General features: G+C 35.3%; 1 protein-coding gene across 6 annotated transcripts in view; it reads right to left on the bottom strand.

The window, feature by feature from the left end:
- NFIB (nuclear factor I B) overlaps positions 1–22640 on the bottom strand; it is a 229456-nt gene that overhangs the window by 42402 nt on the left and 164414 nt on the right. For all 6 annotated transcript variants that reach the window (XM_039256593.1, XM_039256595.1, XM_039256594.1 and 3 more), the window contains exons 4-6: positions 22307–22375; positions 16532–16652; positions 13595–13713 (exon numbers count right to left, since the gene is read on the bottom strand). In XM_039256593.1, coding sequence (XP_039112524.1) covers positions 13595–13713; positions 16532–16652; positions 22307–22375 — 309 coding nt within the window. The remainder of the gene's footprint in view (positions 1–13594; positions 13714–16531; positions 16653–22306; positions 22376–22640) is intronic.

Here is a 22640-nt window from a genome sequence, read left to right as displayed (position 1 = left end):
CTTAACACCTGCCTGTCTGGGACACCTGCTCCTTTTTCACATATAGTAGAGCAATATGTTAGCTTTTCCAATATGCTTGAGTAGATTAAGGTTACAAATCGAATTTCTATCACCTACATAGAAAACACATCATTTTCTTAGGAAAAAAAACCCACCTCTATTCTTCTCTATAATGACACATATTATCTAAGCTATTTCAAATCAATTATGTAAGAGCACACAAGAATTCTTGAATTTCTGGAAGCTATTAATTTCAGCATGGTATAACACTAAATTTAAATATATTAACTGTACATTTTCTATAATTTAGAAAAGCATTTCTATCTGGATAACAAAGAAGCAAATTGTCTCCAAATATTTTAACAGTCCAGTCCTTTTCCATATTCCTAAATTGTCTTTCTCATGTATAAAGAGTTTATAGACTTTTAAACAAGTCTAACCCAAAGGTATAAGTCATCATTTGCTGGCTTCTGTTGTCTTCCACTATTTAAGGTTAAGGTATGTTTTATTAGGAAGTGCTCGAAAAGTCATCAGCGTTGTTAAAAGTGTCTTCTTTATTTTTTACATGGTCAAGATGCTGAACAGATGTTAGAGGATTTTTTTTTTTTCTTTTGCAGAAGAACACTTGGGAGCAGTGAAAACCGATAAGTGGGAAACTTCTGTTAACCTTGACCCTTAAGGATGAGCACGACTGAGACCAAAGAAGGAAAGTGCCTCCGTGGTAACACTTGACCCCTCTAGTTCCTGACTAAGATTTGATAAGATTATATTATATTGACAAGTCTTACTAAGGTAATACCTCTTATCATTTTCTAGGCTTCTTAATTTTTTTAACAGGTTTTAGACTTTCATAGATTTTTTTTTCTTCTAGAGTTTTATAAATTTACAAAGAATAAAATCTTTGTATATAGAAAATCTCCTCAGAGACAGAGGCCAAATTCACTGTTGAATGAGACAGAGGTGGTCAACACATCCATTACTCTGCTGAAAGTCTGTCAAGCAACACAAGACATTGAGAGTAGAAAACGAACTTCAGCCAAATGGGAATTTCTGCTGTCCATTAAAATGCTAGGACGGCAGCTGGAAGACACCATGAGAAAGGAATGAGCTATCTGCATAAAATAATAATGTTGTTTGTAACAAATGAGAGGCTACCAAATCCAGTGTGTGGGGACCTGATACTTTTATATCAGGCCATAAATCCAGAGTCAGTCCAGAGACAAGGAAACAGCTTGGGCCCCGTGCCCAGAGGACAAGGAGAAGGCAGGGAACAGGACTCTGCCAACTGAATGCTAACAGAGACCAAGGATTGGCTTCCTCTGTTTTTGCCTTGGGGTAAACTATGAAGAGGGGAGGAAAGTTTAGAGGTTATTTATAACTGTATAAACAGCATGTAAAATACTGCAATTATCAAGCCTAGGAGATTCCAGCCCAAAGCTCTGATGTATTAATTTCTATTGTTTCCTTGGGGAGAACCCCGGGGAATTTTGCCTTAACAAGTTTTACCTATAGATAAAGGATTGATGGCTGGGAGGTGCCCTGAGGGAGTGTGTCCTGAAGGCTGAAGAAGGGAGGCAGAGCAGAGCACAGTGGGCTATACTTTCCTTGAAAGCTTTGTATAATCCCTGAGGTAGTCTCCATTTCCCCATTTTTTTTTTCCCACAATAAAATGGAGCTATGTGATGTGATGCCCACTGGTTTAAATGAAATGTACATGACAAAAAAGAGGTGCATGGGTAGCGTCCCAAGGCCATGGAGACACCGTTCTTTAATTATATTTCAGAGGACACATTTCAAAATGGCGTATAGAGCGATGGGCTACATTTAAATATTATGGATACGACAGTGGAGTTTAACTGCTCAGGCACGCTAGTAGGAATGCAAATTCCTGGATTCTGTACCAATATTTACCAAAAGCCTTAAAAGTGGACAATGTTCAACTCAGTAATTCCATAGTAGAAAGGTCTTTATTCCTTTAACAAAATTTCACGGACTATCTACTTGGTGATTTGATGCCAGATAGTATGCTAGATGCGGGGACAGCAAATATAATTAGATTGGAAAAAATAATCAGATTGAAGCCCAAATATCTCCATACAGTGATGTTCACTGTATCTTTATCATGTAAAAAATTCCAAACTACTTATGCCTCCATAAGCAAAGTAGACATTTACAGATTTATAGTATAAGCAAAGGGGGGCTGGTATATTATGTAGCTTTTACAAAGTGGAAATTGAATGACACGGTAAAATGCATTATATTATAAAAATCTATGTGATAGGATTATAGGTGATTTTTATTTTCTTATTTATATTTGACTGTTTTTCCAAAACTCCCACAAGTAATTTTTACTGTTACAATAAAAAAAAAGGGTGAAATATATATTTGGGAGAAAAATACTGCCTGTGGCTCCACAGAGTATTATAACGGGCAGACAATATTGAATCTTGTTATGTTACTTGTTATTTCTTTCTTAAAGTAAGGACATGCCTCACTAGTCTTCAGTACTGGAGGTTGCAAAAATATATAAAATATGAGATACCTAAATGTAACATTTGCAATTTAGTTGGCTAAAGGCAAAACAGTGTATTTTTGAGAATACAAGTGAAGAGAGTATCTGAATATCTGTTTCCAAAGACTCCTCTAGATGTAAAATTTTATGATTGTGTGGCAAATGTGAATAAGTCCTTCCCACACACGCAAGTTAACAAAAGCTCGGAATGTTATGACAAGACATATGGACTTAATCCCACTATAGTAGTTTCATGATGATACCAGATGATTCAAAAAAATAATTAGCTGCCATGTTAAGAAAGTTTCTCCATATATATATATTTACATTTATCACACTCTAAAATAACTCTGGAAAACGGCAAGCTACATTAAGAGGAGATACGATATCGTCTTCAATTAAAATTTTCCATCTTTTTTTAAAAAATGAAATCGGTTCTTTTTTTAAAAGAGAAAATATGGTAGCCTTCATGTTCAATAAATGAAAATTCTTACTTTAATCATTGAGTTGTTTAATCTTAACTACGCTTGTGCATATTACTGTATTCTCCAGCAATTTGAAACATTCGTGATAGTTTAAGTCTCTCTCTATTGTATATTTCAATCCAAGCACGTTAAGCAACATGTTACGACAAGTCTCTATTTATCACATCTCTATTAAAAAAAAAAAAAAAAGTCTCCAGGCTACACCTACACCCAATACAAAGTTAAGGCTCAAACCCCTTTGAAGCTCACAAACATCTTTCTGAGACATTAAAAAAACGACAACAACAACCCTTTGGATAATGAAGAACGGTATTCAATGAATACTGAATAAATGAAAACTACTTTTTAGAAATACTTCAAAATGCCTTTGTCCATTAAGCAATTTCATTTTAACAGACAGACAATGGTGAAGTGTCTTGAGTAATGTCAGAAAATCTTGTTTGAAAGGAGGAAAAACACCACACAATTATGCAGGATTTGGAGTATATTTTAGTCCCTTATTAAATATTGGCATAGGTAAATAGCTGCTATTCACCAGGCCTCTGGGGAAACTCTCTTGGCTATAGAGGCTTATTAGTGTTAAGCATCTGAGAGCCATGGACTATAAAATAAAATCAATACCGTAACCTTAGCTGTAAAAGTCAGAAAGATACTGGAAGAGTTCTAATTTAACAAGATTACAGATGAGATTTTAGAGGAGAACATTTGGGGAAAAGCCATGCATTTAGAAACATTTATGCTACAAGACATCTCAAGGTTTCTGTTGTTACTAATGCTGTTATTATCCATGCTGGTAATGGTTAGGGCTGATTTAACTGATGTGTTACTTTAGTGGATTTACAGGAAAGTCCTAGAAATGATCTGGAACTTATTTCAAATAAAATCATTAAATTGAGGTAGTAAACTAATTGCTTAGGAACAATTATGATTTGATGTGGTTTAGTGTGGTAGAGAAAAAAAATCACGAAAATGTTAAGGTCGTTAGTTCAGCAGCTCAATGCAAATATGATTACTCTGCACAATATTCTATTTCTCTTAATGGAAAAGTAGTCAAAACCAGTATAAATTGTCGTGTTTAAGTTCAACCTAAATCTATATTTTTCCTCTAACAAATGTAAATGAAGAAAAAAAGAACATTCTGTCAATGAAATTACTATGATGGCATATTTATTATCCTAATGGTTTTAGAAATCACGTGAAATTGATCAGTAACAAAACCTCTATTTAGTAATGGACCAATTACATTTGTGAGATAATGTCAATGAAACAGAATATTGTCACAGGATAATGGTCTCCTATTGCTACATCCCTAGTCATTTAGAGAAAATAAATGTTGCCGTCTGGCTGAGTCATTTATTTTCAAAGTAGGAGACACTGATCCCATAACAAGGTTCTGTTATAATAACTCAATCTCTATCAATCATTTGTTGTACCAGGGTGGCACAGGACAGGACGTGTATTTGTAAGAACCGCACATTCCTCAGCTATAAGGCAAAACATATGGTGCCTGCAAGCACATAAACAGCCCAATTATTGTGTTATTCAAAGACAGGATTTAAAATAAACAGCTAAAAAATAATTTAGGAATTGGAAAACTTTCGGAATTTTCAAAAATATCCATGTTAATGAAAGCTTAAGAACTCAAGTACTGAAGATCTAAAAATTCTTTGGCTTCAGTTAACTTAAAATTTAGAATTTGTGATGTGAGGGACGTTCGCTTTTAACCCTGTTATTTCACAGATGAGAAAACTCAAAATTTTTCTGAAATTAAGGGATTTATCTAAGCCACACCAGTATGTGGGGTTTCCTTCCTGGTCACCATTATAGTGTTCTGAGTATAAGGCAAAAAATTGAAACATAACTAAAATATGTACATATGTATATATGACAGTCTAGAATTTAGGATTATTTTCTTACTATGTTTTCAAAAACATTTTTTTAACTTTTATTCATTTTTGAGAGACAGAGAGAAACAGTACAAGTTGGGGAGAGGCAGAGAGAGAGAAGGAGACACAGAATCCAAAGCAGGTTCCAGGTTCTGAGCTGTGAGCAGAGCCTGTTGACACAGGGCTCCAACTCACAAACTGTGAGATCAAGACCTGAGCCAAAGTTGGACACTTAACTGACTGAGTCACCCAAGTACCCCTTTTAATTATGTTTTTTTAAACTAAGTTCTAGGCCCAACATAGGGCTTGAACTCACGACCCCAACATCCCGTCATGTGTTTTACTAATTGAGCCAGCCAGGTGTCCCAACACTTTAGGATTATTTATTAACAACATCTTATTTATTAACAATATTTATTAACAACAATGCAAATGAGATTCTTAGCAGACCAGTCCAAGGACTGTACTCATAAATCCCCAGAGTCTACGCAACCTTCAAACATTATGTGCATTTATCTGTATTTAAGTTTCATGTATTGGAAAAAAAAATATGTAATAGAGGTTTTAGAAGTAGTTTGCAAATCACATTATGACTGGTTTGGAAAGCAGTGTATGTAGCATGGGTTCTGCAGCAAAATGAACAAAGGTTCCCATTTTACCTCTGCTACTTATCATCTGTGTCATTTATGTCAACTTTCTTAATCAATGTAGTGATTAGTTTAATGATCTGTAAAGTGATTTTCTTTAAACAGGGTTGAGAAGCAAAATGCACGTAAAGTCTTGGCCCAGTCCTAAAGTGTAGTAAATGCTCAATAAATGGTAGCCACAAAGGGCAGCAGGATCTGGTTTTCCTCATTTATATGTATTTATTGGACACAAATTTTAAGTTTCTGTGGTTTCTTCAACAAATAAATGACATAGAAAAAGGAGTTAGAGTAAAAATAGTTAATAGAGAAAAAATAGTCAATATAGAAAAAATAGTCAATATAACTATTACAGGTTAAACAGAGGCTGACAACAGAAACACATTAAATGGACTGTTTTGGGTCCTCAAACAAAACAGTCTATGGGCTATTCTGGGCTATTTAAACACAGAATATATATTAGGTGGTATTAAGCAATTATTATTATGTTTGTTAAATTGATAATAGTATTGGGGTTGTGTCAGAAATAAAAATAAAAACACTTAGAAGTATTTATAAGTAAAATAACATAATGTCTGGGATTTAATTTTAAGAAAACTTCAAAAAACGGACGGTTGTAAATGCAACAAGATTGGCAATGTTGATAATAGTTTAAAGCTGGGTACATGGAGAGTCCCTTTATGACGCTCTCTACTTTCATGCTTTCCATAACAAAAAAGCTTTTAAAACATCATGTTTCAACATTCAATCCAAGGCTCTTCTCCACATTTATCTATCACAAACATGCATGACTTGTTTTTTTTTTTAGTTCAAAATCTTTTAATCAAGACACTAATATTAAGAGAGAGTTTTTTTAAAAAAGATATACCGTTTACGATCTCAATACTTTGTTTTGACAATTCTTCCAGAACCCTGACAACTCCTAAATTCACCTCCACTCCCCCATGTTAGTTCTGCAAGATCTAACAGACTCTTCCATGAAAAATTGTCCATCTGCCAAGACGATGTTAAGCAGTATTCAAATTCTCCTATTTCTCTATTTCTCCCTAAATAGGTAAGTTTATATATTTAGTCTTCAGGTGGGTTGTAGGATGACAGAGGGAAAAAAAAATCACCTTTAAAAGAGAAGACCTAGGCTCTGCTCTTTATTATCTGGACACTTGGGAAAAGACAGCCCCTCACTGATCCGCAGATTGCTTAGCTGAAAAAGAAGGAGCCTGAACTGCATCTTGCTTAGGGTTCTAATAATCTGTGATCTATCTCTGAAAAATCAATGGCTTACAATATATGATGTTCATAGTATATTAACTCACAAGAATTTGGCTTTCTAAACGACTTCAAATTAACTTAAACATGACATCAACGTGTAAAAGGGTTTGAAATAAAACCTTTAACCACTCAAAGAAACTTTGCATGGCACACCATTATCCTGAAGCATACCATCTCTTGTGGGTTTTCCACTTTCCTATTTTATGCTGTGCTCCACCAATCTAGAGACCCAGCATTAAGTAGCAAGCTGTTATTTTTCCAAACTAATTATCATTGTGGTTTGTCTGAAAAAAAAATGCTATATTTTCAAATCATGAAGTCTCCGGAGCACAGAACAATGAGTATATTTTCCCCTATTAAGTAGCATTGGTTTTTCTAACACATACCCAGGTTTGCCCCATCCAAAATACTCTTCCTGGTTAGCACCCATAAACAGGGGCACAAGCTTCTGATGAAAGCGTTCACCTACAATTTATTGTTTTTCTTTCTGTGTGAAAGATGCTCATGTTGTGATTTTTTCAACAACAGCAGTGTAGCAGAAGGAGAATGAAATATAGCAGGACATAGGCATCCATGTGTTTGGAGTGTGCTCTCCAATGGCATCATGATATGTGGAGGGGTTCACAGGAAGTTTGGCAAGAACTGTAAATCATTCACTTTTGATATTTTCAATTATAAGCTAAACAAACAAAAAAAGAAACCTTAAAACTTGTGCTTGAATATTACATTCAAACCATTTCTCCACACATTTTCATCAAAAGCACTTCTATCTCTGATTTTGTCCGGCTTGAAATTTGATATTTGAACATTTGATATTTAATCCTTGTGACACAAATCTGAAGAATGTAAGGAATTGTTGGTGTTCTATCTGGTTCTCAAAGAGAGCTTAAAAATCCTTCCAGGAAGATTACTAAGCATTTGCCTTGCTATTTTCTAGGACTTCAATTAATGTTAATGACTCCCAGACAGTAGTTATTCCACTATTTGTAAAAGCTGCTCATTTAGCTAGCTCGCATAGTTCTATAGAAATCTTTCTTTTTTTTTTTCTTCCTCTACAGAAATCTTGAGATTGTATCATTTGTTGGATTGTAGTTAAGGCTAGCGCACTGTTTTCCAAAATTTGAGCCTAGGATTAAACCTCTCTATAGATTCTTGAATAGAAAAAAAAAGAAAAGAAAAGAAAAGAAAAAGGTTCTGAAGTCACAAACTTAAACACAGTCAATATCCACTCAGGGATAGCCACATTGATAGCATACGGCAGTATATTAAACATTCTAACAAGTTCCTTCATGAATGAAAAAAAGGTTACATTTTTGTTAAAATAGAGTTTCCCAAACTCAGTTCAATGCTCTTGTATCTAGTGTGTATTAACAGTCCTTCAACTCACACTGAGAAATGCTGGCCTCTTATTCTGGTTCTATCATTATATTTTCTATTGAACTCATGATGTTAGGCTGGCATTATTATTCTCTAGCCTCAGTGCTCCCTGGAGACTTTGGGTTTCATTCATTGGATATTTAATACTACATCCTCATACAACTCTATAACGTGTAACCTGACATTTAGCACAAGATTTAAAACTATACTATCAACGAAAACAGTTGAAAGTGATTACCAAAAAATTCTCTAGGGCTAGGAAATATATTAAAACTTCAAAAGGCTAACTGAAGAAAGAGACTTATTTATGCGATTGAAGTGTAAATATTTTTAAAGTTAGTGTTAATTTCTAGCACTTACAGCAACCAGAACATGATGCCTAAATATTACCTAGTTGAGAGTTCAGTGTACATTTTTAAACTACCCTTAAACTTCTAATAATCTACCAATATACTGCTAAGTAGTGCCAGTTTTTGGTAACACACCAATTCACTGATTTTTGTATAAAGATTAAAAGTAAACTAGTTTTCAGGCAAAGAGACAGTCCTCTCACAGACTAGTTTACATGATTTATTCTCTGTGAAGAACTTTGTTTTTCATAAATAGTAAAAAATTATTTTTCTGCTCAGCAGGTCAAGGGCTGGAAATTTGGTGTATTCATATTTATGTGCCCAATGCCTAGAAAACTTCCTGGCAAATAAAAGGCATTTGATAAATGTTAATTGAGTCCAATTATCTAAAATCCTAAATGTGTTGGAATTAATAAAATTTTACTGCAGAAGAAGGCTTTTTGAATTTATATTTTACAAAACTAAGATTACAAGTTGTTTAAATACTCATCAGACTGAAAAGCTGTTTAGTTTTCCACTTAGAAAGCCCAGCTGTATATTACAAATATATTTACAGTATCATAAATGTCTATTAAATAGTGTTTTAGGAGGCTTATATTCAGATTTAGATGAATCAGCAAGTATTAGAATGGCAGTGGCAGAATGTTATTGATAAAGCATTGTTTCAAATGTCCAAGCATTCCATTTGCCAGTTTGTTCAATTCCTAGGTATTGGGGTGCCTGGGTGGCTCCGTAGGTTAAGCCTCCCACTTCAACTCGGGTAATGATTTCCCAGTTCATGCATTGGAGTCCAGCATCTGGGTCTGTGCTGACAGCTCAGAGCCTGGGCCTGCTTCAGATTCTGAGTCTCCCTCTCTCTCTGCCTCTGCCTCCCTCCCCCCCCCCACTCTCTCTCTCTCTTTCTAAAATAAATAAATAAGCATTAAAAGAAGTTACTAAAAACATTCCTAGGCATTAACAGACAATAAGATTTAGTCCCATGAAAGTAATTTATTAGAAGAAAAACAAGACCCATTTCTTATTTTTCCTCTATTAGAAGTTACAGGAGCACCTGGGTGGCTCAGTCAGTTAAGCATCAGACTTCAGCTCAGGTAGTGATCCCACAGTCTGTGAGTTCAAACCCCATGTTGGGCTCTGTGCTGACACCTCAGAGCCTAGAGCCTGCCTCACTCTCTCTGCCCCCCCCCCCCCCCCCGCCCTTGTGCTCGGCCTCTATCTCTCAATAAGTAAATGAGAGAAAAAAAAAAAAAGGAAGTTACAAATAAACACTCAAAAGATTTCAAGAAAAGTATATCAAATAGGAATTGAGTCTCTGAATTGACTCAGGTGGAAAAAAATTAAGGCACACAAGATCAGATGGTATTTTTCGTGTGTTATTGGAATTAAAGAAGTTGTCGGCATACACATTGATAAACTAATCTGGTTCTATTAATTTAACCATCAAAATTTAAAATGATGGAACATCATATACAAAAAAACCCAAGTTTTCAATTGGGTTGGAACAGTCAGGAAGTTTAAGGCTGGGAAATTCATAGAAGAGATTAGCAAGAAAGATTACTTTAGAATCTAGGAAAGGAATGTAACAGCAGCTGTCTAGCCCTTTGTTAGTGGCCAGTTTTCTTTTTTCTTTCCCTTCCCTCTGTGTAAAAGATCACAAAATAAAAATATAAGTATTGCATAATGTAGATATCAATAAATTTAGTTTCCCTCACTATATATAAGGGGAGATTTAAGCAAATTATATAGATTCCTACGAACTGTTTGACACTATTACATAGACCTTAGTTTTAAAATGGTCATGTCTCTATTCTGCAAAATTAAAAATTATAATTCTTTTATGACCAGGATATTGTAACTTTTCTGTGTTGTGAAAAAGACATACAAATATGAGTAATTATGCTTATAATACTCTAAAATAAAAATACTTTTTCATTAAATTATTAGAAACTACATAAATATTTATTATTACCAAAACCTATATTTTGCATTGAAAATTTGCCTAATTTCTTTTCAAAATTATTATTCTTTTCAAAATAAATAAAATTATGTTAGTTGTATTATATCCTATATTTTTGCCTACATGTAATAAATCTCAATGGCTGTTTAGGTTGGTGTTTCAGAGTATAAGGGAAAGCAGAATGCCTCACATTGTCCATAATTTTGTTATCTTTAATTCTTATATTTCAAAAATCAGTGTTGCAAAGGGCTCTGGCAGGATTTTAATATGCAATGTTAATACTAACAGAATAAGGCATACCCAGGAAATAGTTAATGGTAAATTTTAAACATTTCTGCCAAATATAAACACAAGCATACTTAATCAACCAATAAGTAGTTATTGATTACCAATTAGCACAGAGCTTTGTGGAAGAAACAAGTATAAGACATGTACTAAAGCCATTACCAATACCAATCGAGTGGTGCTCAATACACCCTTTAGAGTATTCCCTTCATGACGGGCAACTGTGTCTGAAGAACATTTGAAGATGAACAAGAACCACCATGGGGCATTTTATTTTGCAAATTTTTAAAAGTCGATTTTCTAAGAACAAAAGGAGTGCATCTGGCTTAGTAAATTTATAAAGATAGTAGTGTACTGTCCTCATTTTTTAATTGTAGTTCAAGTCTTCTTCCCACAATGGCTTATTGTGCACATTACAAAGTCTTCAGGGTCTTCAGAATTAAAGTGACAAGAGTTTTTTTTTTTTTTTTTAAGTACACTTGAGAATGGATCATTCTTCCTTACTCTTAATATAATATGCCCTTCCAGCCTTCTCCAGTAATTCTCGTCATCTTGACAAAAGAAAATCACCAAGACAATACAACGATTTTACAAAGAGAAAGAATGACAGTTTCCCTTCTACTTTTCAAAAATGTTTTATAATATGATTTGAGATTGGCTTTATTCAATAGGCTGAAAGAGGAATCAATTTTTACAAAGTGACACGCTCTATAATAAAGAACACCTACACTTCTGAACAACACATCCATTCCCACACATTCACAATGTTATTATTATTACCATTAGAATCTTTTCCAGAATAATTTTCAGAAGGGGAAAATATGGCTTTGTTTAGAAGAAAGTGACAATGCCCAGTTAAACAAGCAATAATATATAAAGGGTTGAGGGTTCTGTTTTTTTTATTCTTCTTTTTTTATTCTTACTTCTGCAAGTCTGGTGAAAGTCTCAGAAATATTATTTCTTGCCTTCACTAATGAGACTTCTGTTCTGCCTACCAATCTTTCATTTATCCAACAAATATCTTTTGTGTCCCTACTATGCACCAAGGTGCTGGTTACATAATAGCTAAAATAGATAAGGTCCCTGCCCTCACAGCGCAGACAGATTTAGACAATGAATCCCATAAATGAGTATATAGCTATCTATTATGAGAACAATGAAGGAACACTATTGGGTGTCAGGAGAGAAAAATACTAAGACCTAATTTAGACTGTAATTCCTCAATTTAGGATAGGACTTGAAAGATGCCCCAAATTTTGCAAGATGGAGAGTTAGAAGAGAATTCCAGAGGGCATGGCTTAGATAAAGTTCTTGGGTCTTGCCTTCCCAAGCATTACAAAGCAGTAAGGTAAGTGCAAGAAGAAACATCAGACAGCATCTGCTGAGGCCAGGGTGGTAGTCTGAGGCCAGACAAGGAACCGGGCCTGTCTATCATAGGAGAGAATTTGGATTTTCTCCTAATCGGACTGGAAAGTTGCTGAAGGATTTCAGCAGGGCAGTCATATGATGGTATTAAGTTTTATAAAGACTTTGTCTACTGTCTGAAGAATAGATTTGGAAGAGGGGGAGGTCATCTCAGAGTCAAAACTCTCCTGCTGATTTTCAGATCCTTCTTTAAAATGACTCATCATCTCTCCTTACTTCCTTACCCATGCAGTGTCCAGCCACACAGTATAACACGGCCGTTCTGAAACTCACTCTTGGCACAGTACTTGGCTCTGTTTTTCTCTCTGCCCACTCTGCCCCTTCTTGACTAGTTAACGATCTCAACATGCTAAAGAAGACCCACCTGACTCAAAGTCCAATGCCTCCACGATGTTTCTTTCACTATTCTTTAGATCCTATGGTGCTAGGTATGAAAATGTGGAGCAGCAAATAAGTCCTGAATAAGAAACTGACTTTGACTTTAACCGCTATGCTTCAGAGTCATTTGTCTCCTTAGATAACCTAGTACACAGTTCCCCAACCTCAGATACACACACTTAAGTCATGGGCTAAAAACCATTGATAAAGAGATTTTTTTCTTTTACACTTTTAATAAAATGCAATATTGATGTAAAGATAATTTTTCAACTATTTTTATGCTTCTGATATAAATCATATTTATACACATACAGAGCAACAAGGCTTTGGAGTTAGCTAATTTTTTTTTAGTTCTGTGCTTAATCCTTAATCTCCCTCTAATTGTGGCCAAAGGGCATGAGGATGTCTAATGAAATATAAATATATTTAACCCAATAGACTTTAAGAATGAAAACACACTAAGTCTCCATTTAGAGAGCCAAGTAATATCTATCAAATTCTATTTTTCTTCAAAGCTGCCCTACAACTGGGTCATAGTTTCATCTAGAAAGAACCATTAGATTGACTCAGACACAAAGTTTGTATTACACTTGTATTTACTGTTTACCCTATACCCACTTCCCAAAAGGAATTATGGCTTCCTTGAAATGGGAACTTTCAGTAACTTGCACCTGCAAACCTCCCACACAGAGTCGCAAACAGATCTCACTGAATCAGAACTTGCGGTTTTGCTGCAATCCAACCAACGAATGCAGATAGCCCGTAGCCAGTCACATCCATAAGTGGGGGTTCTAAAAGATCGTTCTATCTGGGAAAAAAAGTCCAACAGACATGGAAAATACGGGACTTTTGTAACTTTGATGACCCGTGACTAGTACCTTATCTAAAAATAATTTCACTGCAATTATTTTATGAGGAAAATATAATCCATATCAATTCAATTATGAAACTTTGACTAAACGGAACTTTTGAAGTAAGCTGACATCTTAACTCTAATGCATCTGGAGGAACGTCCTTATTGCTCACCTTGATCTCTTTCATGCCATGTTCGACTTCCAGCAGCTGGTGAATTCGGAGAGGGATAGAAGTCTCCTGTAGGACTTGGCTCCATATTTTCATCTATGGATATAGTTTTGGGTCTTTTGCTGTTAAAATACGACATCAGTTACATTAGTGGGCCAAGAAGGCACATAGCATGTGAATGTATACAATTTGAGAAATTCTTATTGTGAAAGATTACAAAAACCAAAGTAATAGGATCTCAGAATCATTTCTGAAATAATGGAGTGTATTCAAGACTTCTATAGGAATAGCAAATATTTCTAGTTGTATATATCATTTATTACACCATATTATGCCTGTACCTGCCTAACAGGTAGGATGTTTATTATAGTTACCTTTTGAAATATATTTCCAAAGAAATATCAGTACTAAAAAGGGAATTTTTGATGTGTGTACTAATTTTCAAATTAGTAAGATTATACCTGACTCATCATTATTATCAATATTAATAATATTCATTAGCATAGCACTTACAGTTAACAATGTAATCTTTTCATTTTAATTTAAAGATAAAGCAATTGAGTAAAGTAGAACATGAGCTTTGCAGTGGAACCAGCCTAGTATCAAATCTTGACTAGGCCACTCACAACTTAATAGTAAGCTCCTTAACCTTTGTAAACTCAGGTTACAAAGTTTACAATGTTTAATCATTTATAAAATGGAAACAATAAAACCTAGTTCAAAGGGGAGTGGTTGAGAGGCTTAAATGAATTATTAAATGGAAAGTTCTTAGTTAAGTGGCTGACATTTTGAAGATCCTTATTAAGTAGTAATTATTATTAGCAATCCTATAATTAATAATATCAAACAATTCTGTTATACTTTATTGATTATAAATTATCTTATATATTCTTTATATTTTTCTAAAAAGTAGTTTAGTGATCCTTTACTTTTTTTAAGTTTATTTATTTATTTTGAAAGAGAACATGCAAGCAGGGGAGGGGCAGAGAGAGAGGGAGAGAGAGAGAATCCTAAGCAAATTACCCTGTCAGCACAGAGCCTGATGCAGGGCTCGAACTCACGAACCATAAGATCGTGACCTGAGCCAAAATCAAGAGTCAGCCACCTAAACTACTGAGCCACCTGGGTGGCCCATGTAATCTTTTATTCTTATGATCAACCATGAAAAACAGGCCATTGCCAAATTCAAACCAAATGGTATACTTTTAAAATGATCTATTTTAATAAAGAAAACATGGCTCATCCCAATTATTAAATTTTTTTAATTTTTTAAAAATTTATTTCTGAGAGAGAGACAGACAGACAGCGTGAGCAGGGGAGGGTCAGAGAGAGAGAGGGAGATACAAAATCTGAAACAGGCTCCAGGCTCTGAGCGAGCATCAGCACTGAGCCCAACATGGGGCTTGAACTCACAAACCGTGAGATCATGACCTGAGCTGATGTCGGACGCTTAACTGACTTAGCCACCCAGGCACCCCACATCCTAATTATTAAGAAAAGTAAATATTTACGGTAGAGATTAAAAAACTACATCAAGGCACAGACCAGCTTGTATGATATATTGCTTTCATATATTCCCACCAATAGCCTATGAAGCAGTCAATAAGGACTATGAAAATGGATTTTTCCCTTAAATTAAAAAAAAAAATCTTATTCACATCTCTGCAGGCAGAATCTAAAAAAAGATATCTTAAGAATTAACTATGTAGTGATAACAAACATAATGTCATAGGCTTTCAGAGTTGGAACTGACTGCAGAACTCCTATACATAAATTAGCCCTCCTTTTTCTTACAAGTGGGGAGACAAATTTGGAGAAATTCCATGAATTTCCCAGAGCATGTGTCTGGAAGCAGTCTGACACGAAATAAGGACTTCTGACTTCCAAGACTGTCCCCTTTTCACTGCACTGTTTCCAAATTCTAGAAATACATGTACATCTGCATATATTCACAGATGTACTGTGATTAATATTGAACTCAGCTCTCAGAGTATTAACATGATGTAGAAGATGGTAATTTCTATCCATGCAAAACCACAGTGAAAGTAAATAACAGTTCTTTAGTTTATTCCTATGGTATTCATAGTTAGAATGCATATTTTTTCAAACTCTCCTTAAAGCTAATTCGCTCAGCTGTGAATCAGCAGTAAATACATAAGACAGAGTGATACAGAAAACATTTTCATAAGGAAATAACAAAGAAATGTTTTTGTGACCGTTTTTATTGTGAATGGCATAATATCTAAAACCAAATGGCCACGAAGAAAGATCTATGTTGACAACAGACTGACCCATCAGATCAAATAAGAAACTACTATTCACGCTTCAAATTCAGAAAAACTAAAGCATTTTCAAGACCCAACTAAGTCACAGTTTTAGTGATAGTAAACCAAATTACCTTGCTATGCAAATTAACTATATGAAAATACAGTTTGACCATAAGTGATATGAAATTGAACTTAGTTAATAAACACAGAAATGTGGATAGCCTCATAGTTAATTCAAATGCAACTAACTTTCATTAAAACAGTTTAGGAAAATAATCTCCATGTTCCCTTATTCTTAAGAAGTGGATATCATACAATGAAATGTTTTGCTCTGGAATTCATGTATGTGCTTACATTTGATCATTGGTAGATGTAACGCTCTGAAAAATCATATTCATATATTTTCAGAGTTCCCTTGTCCCACCCAAAAGATTTTTTTAAATGCTTTGAACAACAATTACATTGCATTTTCAAATATCAAAATAAATTTAATCAGATTAAAGACGAAAAATATATGTAAAACCAGAAAAAATTCTTGAACACTTTCTTGGCTTTGTATCTTTACCTTTGTATCTATCTACCTATCTGCACACCCACCCACCCACCTATCTGCACACCCGCCTACCTACCTATCTGCACGGAGACTGAAAACAAGTGCGGTTCTTTCAGTTACCTGCTTGGTGGAGAAGACAGTGACCTCTGAAGATTGACCCCCGAGTTCATGTCATGATAGTACGGTTGGCTCGGGATTTCTCCAATTGGGAAGTTGACTCCAGTTCCCTGGGTTATGGGCGCTGAGGAATAAAACAGAAAGAAACATCAGGAATGACATTTACAGTTATCATCTCTATTTGAATGTAATAATCTAATACTTGCCATGCCTCCGGGCAAACTTTCTTTCCCCTGAGACTCTCATACCAACCATCCACCAGGGTATAACATGATAAGACTTCCTCATGATGCTAATGTTCAAGTTTGGAAACATAAGGCACTCAGACTATAATCACTGGTTACCACTTCCTCTCTTCCCAGTTCCCAACCTTCTCCACTCACCCCTTTGTTATAGTTGTCACTACATCTGTCACCACACTAGTCTGTAGATGCGTCAGAGGAAACATGTTTCCCATTGCTCAACACCAAGCAAGGTGTTTTGTATTCAGTTGGTTCTCAACAAACAAAACATTTGTTAAATAAATCAAATTAGAATATTAACATTAATGTCAGAATGCATTAGAATGCATTATTTAACTGTTTCTTATATTAGGGCAGGCATACGAGTAAAACTGACATATGTGAAAAAAAAGCTAAGTTTTTTTCCTCCCAAAATACACATTCAGGTTTCATATATGAATAGTTAAGTGTGGCTTTATTCAACATTTATGCTTTGTTTTCTTAAGTTTTTATGCCCAATTTTATAAAAATCACTTAGAATGTACTAATGGAGCTTTATACTTTTAGGTATTATTTTGTAAATCAAGGAATTTCATTTGGTTAAGTGTCCAACTCTTGACTTTGGTTCAGGTCATGAGATCGAGCCCCACATTGGGCTCTGTGCTGGCAGTGCAGAGCCTGCCGCCGATTCTCTCTCCTTCTCCCTCTGTCCCTCCCCCATGCATGTGCTCATACTCTCTTTCTCTAAAAAAAAAAAAAAAAGGGAAGTCTTTTTGAGTTTGCTGATATATTTTTAAACTGAGAAGTTTATATATAAGTATTGGTTTGCATACAATGAATGACATCTGTTCAAATTTTAAAAAATTGTTTCTAGGTATCTTGAATAAACCCAGGAGGCAGCATGTTGTATTAGAATGAGTAGAATCTTGGGAGGTAGCCATTGACTTTGAACTCCCTCTGCAACTTCTGAGCTCTATGCTCCAATTTCCCAAACTGTAAAATGAGAAGAATAGTAACCTACCACCTATGATTATTTTGAAGAGGAAATGAGGTAAAGAGTTTTAAAAGCCCAGCATCATGCCTGGTGCATAAGAGGCATTCAACAACGGAACTTCCCTACTTTCCTTGATTTCTTCCCCACATCTCTTCCCTGGCAGCCTGGAGTAGTTAGCAAAGAGTGAACAGTTCAAAACACACTGAAAGAGATGAAGAGGTAGAAGTGAACCTATTTGTTGAAAATCTGTTCGTTCAACAAGTTGTTATTTGTTTCCATTACAGGCAGGTACTGTAAGGGATAGAGAACAGTCTAAGATAGTTCCTGTCCTTTAATAAAACAGATTGGGCAACAAGCTGGGTAAACAAAACACTCATGAAAAAAACAGAAATACCAGCATAATGTAGATTATAATGAAAATGACCAGTGAATAACATGACCAACAAATTCTATAGGATTTAATGGGAAGAAGAATCCAATCCATGTGTGAATGATCCAAGAAGTCTGGGGAGATGCCATAGCTTGTACTGGACTTTGGAGGATGAGTAAGGTATTAAGGGGAGGTCATTCTCAACAAGGGGTTCCCACAACAGTGAAGTCAGGGGCAGAGATAATATGCAAAGTGAGACCAGGCAGGTTGGTGTCAAAGGACAGTGCTTAAGAACAGTTTTTTCTTTACCTATTTCTATAAGGACTTCAAAAGCTCCAATGAGAGACCATGTGTCCTGGGACTATAGCAACAAAACTCTAGAGCCCTTGTGATTCACTCTATGAACACACGGTCTACTTAATCTTCCTTTCTCCTGACTCTAGTTGAATATATGATTCCAAAAAGAATGCAAATTTTCAAGGAATTTTTCTTACCCAGAATTTTAATGTGTGTTCATGAAATATGTTCGCTGTTGGTTGATTACACTTCTTTTTTTTTTAATGTCTATTTATTTATTTTGAGCAAAAGAGAGAGAGAGAAACTGAGCACACACGTGCATGAGTTGGGGAGGGGTAGAAAGAGAGATAGAGAGAGAGAGAGACAGAATCCCAAGCAGGCTCCATGCTCCCAGTGCAGAGCCCAATGCTCATGAGATCATGACTTGGGCCAAAACCGAGAGTTGGACACTCAACCGACTGACCCACCCAGGCACCCCATGAATTCTATTTCAATATCAGGTAGGTCAAGATTAACCTTAAGATATTTTTAAGAAAGTATGAATAAGAGGCATATGTGTATTACAGAAAATTAATCAAAGAATATACAATGAACATCTCCCTTCTCATATTAAAAATAAAATCGAGAGACACAGGATAATCTCCTCTCCAAACTTCTGGAGTTTATACCTTCTGTTAAATCACTCTTTTTATATCATGCACTTTAACCTCATTTTACACAGAAATTATCTGTATTCAATGTGTCACTACGCCTAATGGCTTGAATTGTTTAGGCTAAAATGCAACTGTTGTAGCTTGAGGTATACCGGAGTTAAAAAAAAAAAAAATGCAAGGTAAGAAATCCCATAGTAACTACAAGCTTTAAAGTTTATTATTAGAACCATGTTCTCTGTGACACTGGAAAGCAGGGTACGTGCTAGAAGGAGGCATTTGAGGGACTTAGTGAAAGTTAGTAATCTGTCCAGCCTTCTACAAGCACTAGATACCATTCAAAGAACTGAATTACTAACAGGAGACTTACAGGTTATATTTTATGTAAAGTATTTGCAATTTATTAAGCTCATGCAATATTTAAGCAAAGATCTGTAGTTTCCATTTCATACATATGGCTTGACAGTCAACACAGATTGCTCGGCCATAAACGTCCTAGGTGAAATTTATAGCAAAATAATAAGAAATCTTTGGAAATTTTATTTTTCTAAATTTTGTTGCAGAAGGATTGTAAGAGAGTATCAAGGCATCAATAAAAACAATTTCTCCACAGATTTCTACATGGGTATTGTAAAACTTTAGTGAGCATTCCGACATTAAATGGGAGAGTACAAGAAGACAAGTAGATTAATACTAAGCATGGCCAAAATCTAAAGCAGCTCTCACCAAATGTATTTAATAACAAAAAGAATATACTAGCATGGCAAGTACCAGGTTGATACTCTTGTTTAAAAGCCTCTGAAAGAAATTCCATCAGAAGCAAAGATCAGCGTTTGAGCCTCTCCCGGAAAACTGCAAGAAGTCCAAAAGCTGCAAATCATGTTTAAGAGGGCTGCCAATATCCCCTTAGAAAGAGAGCTCCGAAGAGCCTCAGATTCTAAGGGTTGGTCTCCAACCCTTCATCTCTCTCATTGTTCTTCTCACTCCAAAAGCAGATCTTAAATCAACTTTTAAGATGGAGATAATATCATGCAACAGAAAGATCACTATCCTAAAACTGAGTAGCTTCGTTAGCTAAAGTCAACATGCACATTAACAGGTCACATGATAGTCAAATTCTGGAGGACAGAAGCCATTAACATACTGTAAACCCTCAGGAAGTCAGAACTGGTGATATACAGCGTAAGGCTATGCTGAAGTCTCTGCTTACTTAGCAAACCCTTATTTCATAAACAATGAAGTTCAATTGTGTAAATAAGGTTATGATGTGGATATATTAAAACACTTAGGAGAATAACTTCTCAAGCATTTCAGACACCTATTTACATACAGAGTAGAAACTAAATGTTTGCTGAACAAATTAACTAATGAATGAAAATACAGATAATTAACCTACTAATTACAAATCAGTAATGTATGTCCTAACCATCTCTAAGAGATGACAGTATAAGCTTAAAGAGAATGAATGAAGTATCTTAGATTTACCTCACTTTTGAACTGGTACAGAGAGGTATGTTTCTCATCTTCTTTTATGTTTCTAATTCAGATCTTTTCAAACTATCACCCTGGGATTTTAAAGGTTCTATGTGGCTGCCCTTCTGTAGCATCTAGCAAAGTATTACCTAGAATGAGGAGCTAATGATATTTTCTAACAGATGATTCTTCTGTCCTTCTCACAAGAAGGATGAAAATATATCTTGAAACTTAGAAATAGACAAATTCAAACAAATAATGGTATAATGTCTCCTAACTCTAGCAGTATAGCCTCTCTGCTAAAGAACAGTATAGGGTAAACAACCCCCCCACACATACACCTCCCACACACACTTTCAAATTCCCCCTTCCTTGATGCCAGAGAGTGGCAGTGAGTAAGTCAGACATGTTCCTTTCCAAATTAAAAATAAGCACAGAAAACTTTCAAATGTCAGAGGCCTTCCATACCACATTATTGATCAGGGAAAAACATGCAAGGCTCATTGCCTTAGTCAATGGAGTAGACCATCAGAATCCTCTTGTCTAGCAAACATGAACCCTGCAGTTGCTAGGATATAGGATATTAGATGTTGATCTACACTGCCCTAAGTAAACAGACTCATGACAGAAGTCTGTGGGGCATGTGTTTATCTACTGGAGAATATGTCAGAAAGGATCAGTTACTTAAGGTCTTAATGGTCATGTATATGACTAGGATACATGCTATTTGCACTGGCCACTCTAGAAATCGGAACTCTTGAAGAAACTATGGTTCAAAAGACCTCCTAGCTTGGAGATTATATTACTGACCATAACTCTAAACTCTATGCCACCTAAACTTACCCTCCATGACCAGCTCTGTTCTTTTTGCATCACCACAATTCTTGGTCATGACCTCGGAACTAGACCCACATAGCGAACACAAGTGAAACAAGGACAGAGTGCCACTTCATCGTGTGCTTAACATCATTCTAAACTGTGATGCTCCCTAACAAAATGTCAGGTAAAAATATAGCCTTCAAAGTTACATAAATAAGTTAAATCAGAGAAGAGAGCAAGAAGAAATGAGTCACCTCCTTTAAACATCAGCCATGCCAGAAGAGCTACCTCTTGGCTATATCGGAACACATCAGCAATAGGTAAAACAGTTGAGTCAGTAAACTACTCCCTTGCTTAGGTAGCTGGCCAGGTGAACTTCCCAGAAAAAAAATCTCATCCGGCTTGTCAAGAATGCTGTCTCAGGTGAGGTGGCCAGTTAAAACAATTGGACATTGTTTTGGATAACAATGCTTTCTATCTATATCCAAGCTTCAATCTGCAAAGTTAATTTCTGCATCCCTCTACAAGCTGCATGTTAGTGTGTATATCCTGTACATCTCTGAGCCCCCACCAAAATGTTAGGAAAATGAAAAAGCACTTATCTACAGGAAACTTATGTGGGTTATCATAACAACATGGAGCACATTTAATTAATCATGCTTCCTTTGATATAAATGACCATCTATGGTCACAGAGCGAGCAGCGAATTAAATGAATACCAATAACACAGCAATCAGAATAACCCCCAAATAATTTTTGTACTCCAAAGTTCGAGGATTTAAATGCCAATATTTTAGAAAATTAGGCAAAATGTGATTTTCTCAGAAAGATGGAGATATTAAAGCTCAAATTTTCCTCATAAGTGGTAATTCTTCATACTGAATTTAAGATTCCATATAGAAAATATTTTCAGTCCTACTATATAATTAAATAATAAGAAAACAGTTTACTTACTTCTGGATACCCTCACAAGTTCTGATACATTGAAGACTCCAGATTTTACAAAACTATCCTCCAGGTAACCTGAAAACAAATATCAAGAAAAGAATCAGCATTAAGCAAGAAGCAAATAAATGATTAAACACTAGAATTTGTTGCAGTGTTTTTAAACTGAAGGTTAGAACAAAACCCAAGTATGCTTGTAACAAAGACAAGTAAAAGCAAAACTCTCTGAATAAAATCTGTGTCTGTTTAAACGAAAGTAAAACATTTAGAAGCCAAATAATTTCCGAGGAAAATTTTCCTCAACTTTCTAAATGTTCAGGGCAATTGCTCTGGTTTTATTTGC

The sequence above is a fragment of the Hyaena hyaena genome, unplaced genomic scaffold (assembly GCF_003009895.1).
Source record: "Hyaena hyaena isolate Hyena2069 unplaced genomic scaffold, ASM300989v1 scaffold_573, whole genome shotgun sequence".
Classification (NCBI taxonomy): Eukaryota; Metazoa; Chordata; class Mammalia; order Carnivora; family Hyaenidae; genus Hyaena; species Hyaena hyaena.
This window is presented reverse-complemented; position numbering and strand designations above follow the sequence as displayed.